This window comes from Giraffa tippelskirchi, chromosome 9 (assembly GCF_054371585.1).
Source record: "Giraffa tippelskirchi isolate mGirTip1 chromosome 9, T2T-mGirTip1v1.2.pri, whole genome shotgun sequence".
Lineage (NCBI taxonomy): Eukaryota > Metazoa > Chordata > Mammalia > Artiodactyla > Giraffidae > Giraffa > Giraffa tippelskirchi.
This window is the reverse complement of record NC_137283.1, coordinates 41,986,137-42,000,376: the sequence shown is the minus strand read 5'-3', so window position 1 is coordinate 42,000,376 and position 14,240 is coordinate 41,986,137. Positions and strand designations below refer to the sequence as shown.

The 14,240-nt window shown below is 37.5% G+C and overlaps 1 protein-coding gene across 5 annotated transcripts in view; it reads right to left on the bottom strand.

Moving 5' to 3' along the window:
* DNAH12 (dynein axonemal heavy chain 12) overlaps positions 1-14,240 on the bottom strand; it is a 188,842-nt gene that overhangs the window by 158,571 nt on the left and 16,031 nt on the right. For all 5 annotated transcript variants that reach the window (XR_014063983.1, XR_014063987.1, XR_014063985.1 and 2 more), the window contains exons 5-10: positions 14,044-14,233; positions 13,355-13,427; positions 12,587-12,745; positions 12,187-12,382; positions 10,484-10,672; positions 338-494 (exon numbers count right to left, since the gene is read on the bottom strand). Coding sequence is in view for 1 of the 5 variants with exons in the window: in XM_081524814.1 (XP_081380940.1) it covers positions 338-494; positions 10,484-10,672; positions 12,187-12,382; positions 12,587-12,745; positions 13,355-13,427; positions 14,044-14,233 (964 nt within the window). In the remaining 4 variants the exon portion in view is untranslated. The remainder of the gene's footprint in view (positions 1-337; positions 495-10,483; positions 10,673-12,186; positions 12,383-12,586; positions 12,746-13,354; positions 13,428-14,043; positions 14,234-14,240) is intronic.

Genomic DNA, 14,240 nt, shown 5'->3' with positions numbered 1-14,240 from the left:
TAACATACTTGGAGAGATGATTATGCTGAAATTGTTAGAAATTACCTTGCTTTTGCCCTTGACTTAACTTTCTGCTTATATCAACATCCTTTCTCTCTCTGTTTTGACTTTATGGCCCTGCTCCAGTTAATATTCACCCTTTGGACTGAATAACAGAATTCAGGCTTCTTGGGTTTGATCCATGACTCTGACAGAAGCTATGCCTATGCTCACTTCTTGCTCTCTCTGGCCTTTCATAACAGATCCAGACAACCAAATATCTGACAAAATTCTAGTAAAAATAAAATGGCATTCTTTTATGACAAAAAAAGAGATATAATATTTGTGTCATATATACCATATGTCTCATAATGTTTTCTTGTGCCTTCTAAGTTATGATGTACTGCCACCTTCAGCGTATCAAGAGCCCATTGTAACACGTGTTCAGGAAGCTCTGTGTCAAGATTCACAGGTGTTGAAGTTCCTGATAGCCAAGAGGGTACTGTTTGGACATTCTAACAGATATAAAAATGACAATTCATGATAAATATCTGTACCGTTGATCTATATGTAGATCTTATATTATACTTAAATTCATTTCAGGTTTCAATGGTCCAGGAAAAGATAACTTGATGCAAAATAATGATTTAAAATATAAAACCTTAGTTGGCTTAGTTTTTTATCATTCAACAAATATCTATAAGGAATTATAATGTTGAAGTGATTATATTAGAAAGCTCTAGAAAGAACACATATCACTTGGATCTTGTCCTTAAGAAGTTCACAACAGAAGATGGCGGAGGAATAGGATGGGGAGACCACTCTCTCCCCCACAAATTCATCGAAAGAACATCTGAACGATAAGCAAACTTCACAAAACAACTTCTGAACGCTGGCAGAGGACATCAGGCATCCAGAAAAGCAGCCCATTGTCTTCGAAAGGAGGTAGGACAAAATATAAAGATAAAAAGAGAGACAAAAGAGTTAGGAACGGAGACCCCTTCCGGGGAGGGAGTCGTAAAAGAGGAGACGTTTCCAAACACCAGGAAACCCTCTCACCGGGGGGTGTGGTGGAAGTTTTCACATCTTGGAAGGCAACATAACGGGGAGGAAAAATAAATAAATAAAACCCACAGATTATGTGCCTAAAGACAACTTGCAGCAGAGAAGTACCCCAGACACTCGCATCCACCACCAGCAAGTGGGGGCTGAACGGAGAGGAGCGGGCAGCACTACTGAGGGTAAGGATCGGGCCTGAATGCCCTGAGGGCAATCTGAAGGAGCTAACGTGAGATAGCAACCTAAACTGTGGGATAGCCAGAGAGAGAGAGAACTATCCCGCAAAAAGCCCAAATCTAAGGCACTGCCGGCCTGCTCACAGAACAAAGGACTGAGCAATACCAGAGAAGAGCAAGCCGGCTGTGGACCGCCCCATTCCCCACCAGACGCAGCGGGCTGGCAGGCGGGGCCAGCCAGAGCCGGAAAGGGGCAAACTCAGCCCTAGAGAGCAAAGACTTCTTGAGATTCTGGATGGTTGACATCCGCCAGTAGGGTCGCAGACAGAGGCCAGCTCCCCAGAACTGACACAAGGCACATCGGAGCCAGGCGCGCCCAGAAACTGAAGCTGGGACCAGGGAGGTGATAAGTCGCACTGCTCCCAACAGTGCGATCACCAAACACCTGGCTGCCTGAGCTGCTCCGACCGGGGATGGCACAAACCGCGGGCCCAACCAACTCTGCATCTTTGTGGAATACCCGAGAACCTGAACCTGAGCGGCTTAGACCTGGGAAGTGCACGCATCTCAGGGCCCACTCCCCAGCAGAATAACCTGAAGCCTGAGCAGGGTAGACTGGGAAAGCACACAGGCTGTGAGCGGGGGCAAACCCAGTGCGGCCGAGACACTGCAAGTTCTCCACACACACGCCAGTGATACTAGTTTGCAGTGTTCCTCCCTCCCCACAGTACAACTGAACAAGTGAACCTAAAGAGACCACCTCCACCCCCTTGTGTCAGGGCAGAAATTAGACACTGAAGAGACCTGCAAACAGAAGCCAAATAAACAAACGGAACGGCTTTGTAAGTGACAGGTACAACAGATTAAAATCCCTGTAGTTAACATTGACTACATTGAAAGGGGCCTATAGATCTTGAAAAGTATAAGCAGAAACAAGGAACTATCTGAAAGTGAACTGACCCCACACTGCCTGCAACAGCTCCAGAGAAAGTCCTGGATATATTTTTACTATTATCATTTTTTTTATCTTTTTTAATTTTTTCTTTTTTCTTTAAGTCCTCTATTACACCTTTAATTTTCATTTTTGTAATCCACTATTACCTTGCAAAAAAAAAAAAAAGACCCTATTTTTAAAGCAAACTGCATATATATACCTTATACTTTTTGTGATTTTGGTTTTTTTTTTTAATATTGTATTTTTTAAGAGTCTAACCTCTACTCTAGATATTTAATCTTTGTTTTACAGTATTTGATATCAATTTTGTACATTTAAGAACCCAATCTTTAGTACCTATTTTTACTCAGGAGTGTGATTACTGGCTTGATTACTCTCTCCCCCTTTTGACTCTCTTTCTTCTCCCCCAGGGCTCCTCTATCTCCCTCTTCCTCATTTTCTTCTCAACCCAATTCTGTGAATCTCTGTGGGTGTTCTGGGCACCGGAGAACACTTAGGGAACAGAGTACTGCCCAGATCTCTCTCTCTCCTCTTGATTTCCCCCTTTCTCCTCATACTCACCTCTATCTCCTTCCTCCCTCCTCTCTATGTAACTCCGTGAACCTCTCTGAGGGTTCCAGACTGTGGAGAGCACATAGGGAAGTGTTTACTGGCTAGATTGCTCTCTCCATGTTTGAGTCCCCCTCTTCTCCTCCTGGTCACCTCTATCTCCCTCCTCCCTCATCACCTCTATCTCCCTCCTCCCTCATCACCTCTCCATGTAACTCAGTGAACCTCTCTGGGTATCCCTCTCTGTGGAGAATCTTTTCACCATTAACCTAGAAGTTTTATTACCAGTGCTGTATGGATGGAGAAGTCTTGAGGCTACTGCAAGAATAAGTCTGAAAACCAGAGGCAGGAGGCTTAAGCCCAAAACCTGAGAACACCAGAGAACTCCTGACTCTAGGGAATATTAATTCATAAGAGATCATCCAAAAGCCTCCATACCTACACTGAAACCAAGCTCCACGCAAAAGCCAATAAGTTACAGAGCAAGACATACCACACAAATTCTCCAGCAATGCATGAACATAGCCCTGAGCATCAAAATATGGGCTGCCCAAAATCACACCAAACCCACTGACGTCTCAAAACACTACTGGACACTCCATTGCACTCCAGAGAGAAGAAATCTAGCTCCACCCACCAGAACACCAACGCAAGCTTCCCTAACCAGGAAACCTTGACAAGCCAATCGTCCAACCCCACCCACAAGGAGGAACCTCCACAATAAAGAGGAACTTCAAACTGCCAGAATACAGAAAGGCCACCCCAAACACGGCAATCTAAACAAGATGAAAAGGCAGAGAAACACTCAGCAAGTAAAGGAAAATAAGAAATGCCCACCAAACCAAACAAAAGAGGAGGAGATAGGGAATCTACTTGAAAAAGAATTTAGAATAATGATAATAAAAATGATCCAAAATCTTGAAAACAAAATGGAGTTATAGATAAATAGCCTGGAGACAAGGATTGAGAAGATGCAAGAAATGTTTAACAAGGACCTAGAAGAAATAAAAAAGAGTCAATATATAATGAATAATGCAATAAATGAGATCAAAAACACTCTGGAGGGGACCAACAGTAGAATAATGGAGGCAGAAGATAGGATAAGTGAGGTAGAAGATAGAATGGTGGAAATAAATGAAGCAGAGAGGAAAAAAGAAAAAAGAACCAAAAGAAAAGAGGAAAACCTCAGGGACCTCTGGGACAATGTGAAATGCCCCAACATTCGAATCATAGGAATCCCAGAAGAAGAAGACAAAAGGAAAGGCCATGAAAAAGTACTCGAGGAGATAATAGTTGAAAATTTCCCTAAAATGGGTAAGGAAATAGTCGCACAAGTCCAAGAAACCCAGAGAGTCCCAAACAGGATAAACCCAAAGTGAAACACCCCAAGACACATATTAATCAAATTAACAAAGATCAAACACAAAGAACAAACATTAAAAGCAGCAAGGGAAAAACAACAAATAACACACAAGAGGATTCCCATAAGGATAACAGCTGATCTTTCTATAGAAACTCTTCAGGCCAGAAGGGAATGGCAGGATATACTTAGAGTAATGAAAGAGAATGACCTACAACCCAGATTACAGTACCCAGCAAGGATCTCATTCACATATGAAGGAGAATTCAAAAGCTTTACAGACAAGCAAAAGCTGAGAGAATTCAGCACCGCCAAACCAGCTCTTCAACAAATGCTAAAGGATCTTCTCTAGACAGGAAACACAGAAAGGGTGTATAAACACGAACTCAAAACAACAAAGTAAATGGCAACAGGACCATACTTATCAATAATTACCTTAAATGTAAATGGGTTGAATGCCCCAACCAAAAGACAAAGACTGGCTGAATGGATACAAAAACAAGACCTCTATATATGCTGTCTACAAGAGACCCACCTCAAAACAAGGGACACATACAGACTGAAAGTAAAGGGCTGGAAAAAAATATTTCATGCAAACGGAGACCAAAAGAAAGCAGGAGTCGCAATACTCATTTCAGATAAAATAGACTTTAAAATAAAGGCTGTGAAAAGAGACAAAGAAGGACACTACATAATGATCAAAGGATCAATCCAAGAAGAAGATATAACAATTATAAATATATATGCACCCAACATAGGAGCACCACAATATGTAAGGCAAATGCTAACAAGTATGAAAGGGGAAATTAACAATAACACAATAATAGTGGGAGACTTTAATACCCCACTCACACCTATGGACAGATCAACTAAACAGAAAATTAACAAGGAAACACAAACTTTACATGATACAATAGACCAGCTAGATTTAATTGATATCTATAGGAAATTTCACCCCAAAACAATCAAGTACACCTTTTTCTCAAGTGCACACGGAACCTTCTCCAGGATAGATCACATCCTGGGCCATAAATCTAGCCTTGGTAAATTCAAAGCAATTGAAATCACTCCAATCATCTTCTCTGACCACACTGCAGTAAGATTAGATCTCAATTACAGGAAAAAAAACTATTAAAAATTCCAAACATATGGAGGCTAAACAACACGCTTCTGAATAACCAACAAATCATAGAAGAAATCAAAATATGCATAGAAAAGAATGAAAATGAAAACACAACAACCCAAAACCTATGGGACACTGTAAAAGCAATGCTAAGGGGAAGGTTCATAGCAATACAGGCGTACCTCAAGAAACAAGAAAAAAATCAAATAAATAACCTAACTCTACACCTAAAGCAACTAGAGAAGGAAGAAATGAAGAACCCTAGGGTTAGTAGAAGGAAAGAAATCTTAAAAATTAGGGCAGAAATAAATGCAAAAGAAACAAAAGAGACCATAGCAAAATTCAACAAAACTAAAAGCTGGTTTTTTGAGAAGATAAACAAAATTGACAAACCATTAGCCAGACTCATCAAGAAACAAAGGGAGAAGAATCAAATCAACAAAATTAGAAATGAAAATGAAGATATCACAACAGACTACACAGAAATACAAAGGATCATAAGAGACTACTACCAACAGCTAGACGCCAATAAAACGGACAACTTGGAAGAAATGGACAAATTCTTAGAAAAGTATAACTTTCCAAAACTGAACCAGGAAGAAATAGAAGATCTTAACAGACCCATTACAAGCACAGAAATCGAAACTGTAATCAGAAATCTTCCAGCAAACAAAAGCCCAGGACCAGATGGCTTCACAGCTGAATTCTACCAAAAATTTAGAGAAGAGCTAACACCTATCTTACTCAAACTCTTCCAGAAAATTGCAGGAGGTAAACGTCCAAACTCATTCTATGAGGCGACCATCACCCTAATTCCAAAACCAGACAAAGATGCCACAAAAAAGAAAACTACAGGCCAATATCACTGATGAACATAGATGCAAAAATCCTTAATAAAATTCTAGCAAACAGAATCCAACAACATATTAAAAAGATCATACATCATGACCAAGTGGGCTTTATCCCAGGAATGCAAGGATTCTTTAATATCCACAAATCAATCAATGTAATACACCACATTAACAAATTGAAAGAAAAAACCATACGATTATCTCAACAGATGCAGAAAAAGCCTTTGACAAAATTCAACATCCATTTATGATAAAAAAAAAAAAACCCTCCAGAAAGCAGGAATAGAAGGAACATACCTCAACATAATAAAAGATATATATGACAAACCCACAGCAAACATTATCCTCAATGGTGAGAAATTGAAAGCATTTCCCCTAAAGTCAGGAACAAGGCAAGGGTGCCCACTCTCACCACTACTATTCAACATAGTTTTGGAAGTTTTGGCCACAGCAATCAGAGCTGAAAAAGAAATAAAAGGAATCCAGATAGGAAAAGAAGAAGTAAAACTCTCACTGTTGGCAGATGACATGATCCTCTACATAGAAAACCCTAAAGATTCTACCAGAAAATTACTAGAGCTAATCAATGAATATAGTAAAGTTGCAGGATATAAAATTAACACACAGAAATCCCTTGCATTTCTATACACTAACAATGAGAAAACAGAAAGAGAAATTAAGGAAACAATACCATTCACCATTGCAACGAAAAGAATAAAATACTTAGGAATATATCTACCTAAAGAAACAAAAGACTTATATATAGAAAACTATAAAACACTGATGAAAGAAATCAAAGAGGACACAAACAGTGGATAAATATACCGTGTTCATGGATTGGAAGAATTAATATAGTGAAAATGAGTATACTACCCAAAGCAATCTATAGATTCAATGCAATCCCTATCAAGCTACCAACGGTATTTTTCACAGAACTAGAACAAATAATTTCACAATTTGTATGGAAATATAAAAAACCTCAAATAGCCAAAGCAATCTTGAGAAAGAAGAATGGAACTGGAGGAATCAACCTGCTTGACTTCAGGCTCTACTACAAAGCCACAGTCATCAAGATAGTATGGTACTGGCACAAAGACAGAAATATAGATCAATGGAACAAAATAGAAAGCCCAGAGATAAACCCATGCACCTGTGGACACCTTATCTTCGACAAAGGAGGCAAGAATGTACAATGGAGAAAAGACAATCTCTTTAACAAGTGGTGCTGGGAAAACTGGTCAACCACTTGTGAAAGAACGAAACTAGAACACTTTCTAACACCATACACAAAAATAAACTCAAAATGGATTAAAGATCTAAACATAAGACCACAAACTATAAAACTCCTAGAGGAAAACATAGGCAAAATACTCTCTGACATAAATCACAGCAGGATCCTCTATGACCCACCTCCCAGAATATTGGAAATAAAAGCAAAAATAAACAAATGGGACCTAATTAAAATTAAAGGCTTTTGCACACCAAAGGAAACTATAAGCAAGGTGAAAAGACAGCCTTCAGAATGGGAGAAAATAATAGCAAACGAAGCAACAGACAAACAATTAATCTCAAAAATATACAAGCAACTCCTGCAGCTCAATTCCAGAAAAATAAATGACCCAATCAGAAAATGGGCCAAAGAACTAAACAGACATTTCTCCAAAGAAGACATACAGATGGCTAACAAACACATGAAAAGATGCTCAACATCACTCATTATTAGAGAAATGCAAATCAAAACCACAATGAGGTACCATTTCACACCCGTCAGAATGGCTGCTATCCAAAAGTCTACAAGCAATAAATGCTGGAGAGGGTGTGCAGAAAAGGGAACCCTCTTACACTGTTGGTGGGAATGCAAACTAGTACAGCCACTATGGAGAACAGTGTGGAGATTCCTTAAAAAACTGGGAATAGAACTGCCATATGACCCAGCAATCCCACTGCTGGGCATATACACCGAGGAAACCAGAATTGAAAGAGACGCGTGTACCCCAGTGTTCATCGCAGCACTGTTTACAATAGCCAGGACATGGAAGCAACCTAGATGTCCATCAGCAGACGAATGGATAAGGAAGCTGTGGTATATATACACAATGGAATATTACTCAGCCATTAAAAAAAATGCATTTGAATCGGTTCTACTGAGATGGATGAAACTGGAGCCCATTATACAGAGTGAAGTAAGCCAGAAAGAAAAACAACAATACAGTATACTAATGCATATATATGGAATTTGAAAGATGGTAACGATAACCCTATATGCGAGACAGAATAAGAGACACAGATGCATAGAACAATTTTATGGACTCTGAGGGAGAAGGTGAGGGTGGGACGTTCTGGGAGAATAGCATTGAAACATGTATATTATCATATGTGAAACAGAACACCATTCCATGTTCGATGCATGAGACAAGGGCTCAGGGCCGGGGCAATGGGATGACCCAGAGGGATGGGATGGGGAGGGAGGTGGGTGGGGGGTCCAGGAAGGGGAACACATGTAAACCCATGGCTGATTCATGTCAATGTATGGCAAAAACTATTACAATATTGTAAAGTAATTAGTCCCCAACTAAAATAAATAAATTTATTAAAAAAAAAAAGAAAGAAAGAAAAACACCAATACAGTATACTAATGCATATATATGGAATTTGAAAGATGGTAACGATAACCGTATATGCGAGACAGAGAAAGAGACACAGATGCATAGAACAGTCTTATGGACTCTGAGGGAGAAGGTGAGGGTGGGACGATCTGAGAGAATAGCACTGAAACATGTATATTATCATATGTGAAACAGAACACCATTCCATGTTCGATGCATGAGACAAATGCTCAGTGCTGGGGCAATGGGATGACCTAGAGAGATGGGATGGGGAGGGAGGTGGGAGGGGGGCTCAGGATGGGGAACACATGTAAACCCATGGCTGATTCATGTCAATGTGTGGCAAAAACCACTACAATATTGTAAAGTAATTATCCCCCAACTAAAATAAAGAAATTAATAAAAAAAAAGTTCACAACTCAGTAGGGAACATGAAACACATAAAATATCAATTTGTAAATAAATATATATATATTCATAACTGCAACATAAAATTAATATATATATTAATTCATAACTACTATAAAAGTTCTAAAAAGAAAAATGTCATCTCAAGCCAGGAAACTTTCTCAAAGAGAAAGCACTTTTAGCTCACAAAAATCTGAAGGATGAAAAGAAAACAAGTTATGTACATATACATTTTGTAGAGCTTATATTCAACTAAAAAGTTTTAAAAAGAGCCATACGACACCACCTTTATGGTAGAAAACAAAGAACTAAAGAGCCTCTTGATGAAAGTGAAAGAGGAGAGTGAAAAAGCTGGCTTAAAACTCAATATTCAAAAAACTAAGATCATGGCATCCAATCCCATCACTTCATGGCAAATAGATGGAGAAACAATGGAAACAGTGACAGACTTCAGTTTTTTGGGCTGCAAAATCACTGCAGATGGTGACTGCAGCCATGAAATTAAAAGACACTTGCTCCTTGGAAGAAAAGCTATGACCAACATAGACAGCATATTTAAAAGAACAGACATTATTTTGCCAACAAAGGTCCATCTGGTCAAAGCTATGGTTTCTCCAGGAGTCATGTATGGATGTGAGAGTTGGACTATAAAGAAAGCTGAGCACCAAAGAATTGATGCTTTTGAACTGAAGTGTTGAAGAAGACTCTTAAGAGTCCCTTGGACTGCAAGGAGATCCAACCAGTCAATTCTAAAGGAAATCAGTCCTGAATATTCATTAGAAGCACTGGTGCTGAAGCTGAAGCTCTAATACTTTGGCCACCTGATGCAAAGAACTGACTCATTGGAAAAGACCCTGATGCTGGAGAAGATTGAAAGCAGGAAGAGAAGTGGATGACAAAGAATGAGATGGTTGGACGGCATCATCGACTCAGTGGACATGAGTTTGAGCAAGCTCTGGGAGTTGGTGATGGACAGGGAAGTCTGGTGTGCTGCAGTCCACGGGGTCGCAGAGTTGGACACGACTGAGCAACTGAACTGAACTGAAAGAAATCTGATGAGTAGAGTCACAGATGTAGAAAAAAAGCTTTTGGCTCCTAGAGGGTAAGGGGGTGGAGGGATAAATTGAGAGGTTGGGATTGACATATACACACTATTACATATATGTACGTATATGCATATATATATATATATATAAAAGATAACTAATGAGGACCTCTGTATAGCACAGGGAACTCTACTCAGTACTCTGTAATGATACACATGGAGAAAGAATCTTTAAAAAAAAAAGAGTGGATATATGTATATGTATAACTGATTCATTTTGCTGTACGTTTGAAACTAACAACACTGTAAATCAACTATACTCCAATAAAAATTTTTTAAAAAGAAACCCAACGAATAAGGATAAAGACTTACCTGCAGAGCTTCAGCTATTCGCTCAACCAAACCAAAGACAACATCTTCCAAATCTTGAAAAGTAGGATAAAATTCCATTTTATCATCATCAAAGGTCAATTCCATCTTAAATATGGGCAGCCCTTTTTGATCTTCTGGGTCAAAGAGTTTTACAAATCCTTCTACAGTTCTCTTTAAGAGATCTTTTAGCTGCATGATACCATAAGTTATTACTATTTTAGAAAGTACAAACCTTTAACTAAAAGTTTAGGTCAGTGAGCTATTGCCTACAATTAATTCATTTTACCAATCCATTTAGTCCTGAAAATTATCTTCATTCAGCACAATATGTTCTTAATACAGTTTAAAATAGAACAATATATGCAAACTTTAATTTTCCTATAGAATATCAACAGTCTTAAAGTGGCAACTTAGAATCTTCCACATTCTTTAGTAATTTTGTCCCTGGTAGAGAAAAAGTTCCAGAAGACCCAACCGCATGGTAAAGACTGAGGGGTGGAGAGGCCTGAAACCCAATTTGGAGGGTGTCATGAGGTGATGGGCTTCCCTTGTGGCTCAGCTAGTAGAGAATCTGTCTGCAATGCAGGAGACCTGGGTTCAATCCCTGGGTTGGGAAGATTCCCTGCAGAAGGGAAAAGCTACCCACTCCAGTATTCTGGCCTGGAGAATTCCATGGACTGTATAGTCCATGGGGTCACAAAGAATCAGACACGACTGAGCAACTTTCACTTTTCACTTTTGCTTTTGTGAGGTGATATGTACTTGGGGCAAGTGAGAGTGATGTACTAAAGCTAGCTCCTACAATTACAAGAGCTAACTGTTAAACATTCAAGAATTCTGTGAGCCAGATACTAAACACTTGGACGCCTGAAAATTGCCATGGTAGAAATATTTAGACCATGGAAATTGGCAAACACTACAAATCAGGATTTTTTTCTCCTGGAGCATCAGATTTCCAGCATACTACTACTTGAGAGTGAACCCACTGGAACTTAGAAATGTGCACTATAAGTTACCAAAGGATGAATAATACTTTCTTATATATAACCAATTATTAGAAATGTAAACAAAGTAGAAAAACATAGATTTAAATAACCTTCACAACATTTTTCATCTCTTAACTTCTTATCATTTAACCATAGTCCTCTTAAGAGAATAAAAGTAAAAAGGAAATCATGTATATTCATTACAGTGTTACATATCAGATTTATATATATATATGTATACACACATACATTACCTTTAAAAAGGCAAAAAAAATTTATGGAATCTTTGGAGATCTTTACAAAAAGGAAAACTTTTTATTCAAAACTATTTTTCTAGGGTTATGTTTTCACAATAGTAAAAATTCAAGAAGCCAATAAAATAATTGTATAAAATTCATATCCTCCATCATTTAAAAATGATCAATAACATTTCAAATCAAGATTTCACTAAGAACAAAATGAGAATCAATTAACTTGGAATTTCATAAGTTCAAAAATACATTCTCTAGGATAGTCCTTTATTAATTTACTAATATTGACACATACTTCTAGACTTACCTCTCATTTTATACTGCTTCCAGAAATGAAGTATTTTTCAACTAAACTAGTAAAAGTCTTTCTTACTTTATTTCAAAATAACTATATAGCACTATACCTCATAAAATGCTAAAGTAACTTTAATAACATTATCATTTAAAATATACAAAATCTATTTACCTGATTTGACATAAGTGTGGAAACGCAGTTATAAAATGCATCCAGTTTCTCAGGTTTAATGTCTTCTAGTGCCTCCTTCTTGGTAAAGAGATTTATAACCTTTGGATACCAAGTGTTCATTAATTTCTCTTCTGCCTTTCTAGCTTGTATTGATAAATCATTTCTTAGTGATTCACAATCAATTGGGCCTTTAGCTCTGTTTATGAGAAAAAAAATGATTTACAGCAAACAAACTCATCATGATACAAATGAGTGAAGCAAGTAAGATAAGCTAAAAATTTCTTTAATGTAACAACTCCTAAATATTTATCAGTTATAAAAATTATATAGTCAAAAATATAAAGACTCAAGCAGAAGACATTCAAATTTTAAGTGTTAATTAATAAATATGGGATTTTACCTAATTCCAGTTAAGTCTAGCAAAACTGTATTGGCAAATGTTGTATAACCAAGATCCAGTAACATTTTCATGGTTGGATGAACAATGTGCAAATTATCTAATATTTGGTTTCTTGTCTGCAGATAGTTAGAATGCCAAGGCTTAGAATAATCCAGGCCTCTGGAAAAGCAAAACACTGTATCAAACAGGATTCAAATGACACATCCTAAATTTTAGTAAGTAATATTTATGGCATAGAATTAGTATCAAAGTGAGAAGACTGGGGATTGAGAAGAGAGAAATGTGGTCAGCAATGGGAAACTTAGTAGATAAGCATGTAACAAAAATACATCGAGATCTTGAGAGTTCATTATCTTCAGAGAGAATAGAGAGATCATTGGTACATAAGGAAGGCTGATGGGCCATGCATGAGTTCCTTAACTTCCACTGCACTCTGGCTCAGTTACCCTACATAAACAAACTTTGTCTTTAGGACTGGGGAGAAGAGATGGAGAAATCTGTCTGGCATGCTCCAAAGCTTACTTATAAAAGACCAAGTTGAGTTATACATCCATAAAGCTTCTCATAAGTGTATAAGCAACAACTAGGTAACTCCAGTGTAGAGGATACATTTAGCGGAGCAAAAAAAACAGTATTATAATTCTTTTACATGTTTTCAAGACACTTTTGAGCTTCATAATTTTAGCCTTGAATGTAAGATTGATCAGTTTATTTTCAGTCTGTTATCAAAACCTAGATGCAGTACTGTTTTTTAAAAGATTTACTCACACAGGGGATTCAGGTAAAGGGCCACCTTCATCTTCAAGCCAATTAATATCAGGTCTCACGAGAACACTTCTCACTAAAAAAAAAGAAAAACAGTATTTTATAGATAGATAAATACTTCTTGACAATCTTTGCAAGACCTAACTGAAATGAAAGTTTCAACTTTTGATAATGAGTAGTATAGTTTAATATACATCAAAATGAGTATAAGAAAAAAGTCCCTTGTTTGAAACAAAATTAAGCTTTTGGTACTATTTTGCCCTACTTTGAAAATGAATTTAAATACAGTAAAATTTTAATCAGTCCTCAACTATTTTCATCTTATCTATACCAAGGTCACTGGCATAATAACTTAAAAAATTAATCCAAGTGAAAATTTCAAAGGTTATTTCTCTAATAAATCTCCCCAAACACACTAATATTTTCTTACAATCCTATAAGTAGCATAACTACAACCATAAAGACCAAGTAACAAGTTAAAAAACTATTAGTTAATAAGCACATTAAAAATCACAAAAAGTGGCCTTAAAAACAGTGTCCATGAATTACAAAGATTTGATTAGATTATAGGCTCAAAATTAAAACTGAAAATACATACAGCTAAACATATAATGTTTATTATTCATATTTCTGCTTTTGATTGGGATGGGTAGGGGAACAAGCAAGCTTGGTGTGTGTTAAATGCTACTTACCCAAATATCTCTTCACGCTTTTTTCAAAATCATTTGACACCTCGTTTACGAGACTTTGAACAAGTTCTTCTCGTTCTTTCCCTTCCTTCAAAGACTCAGGTACCAGCATTAACATGTGATCCAGCCATTCCTGCTGAATAGGTACTATTGGACTACTCTCTACACATTGCTTCAAATAAATATAGTTGAACTGAGAA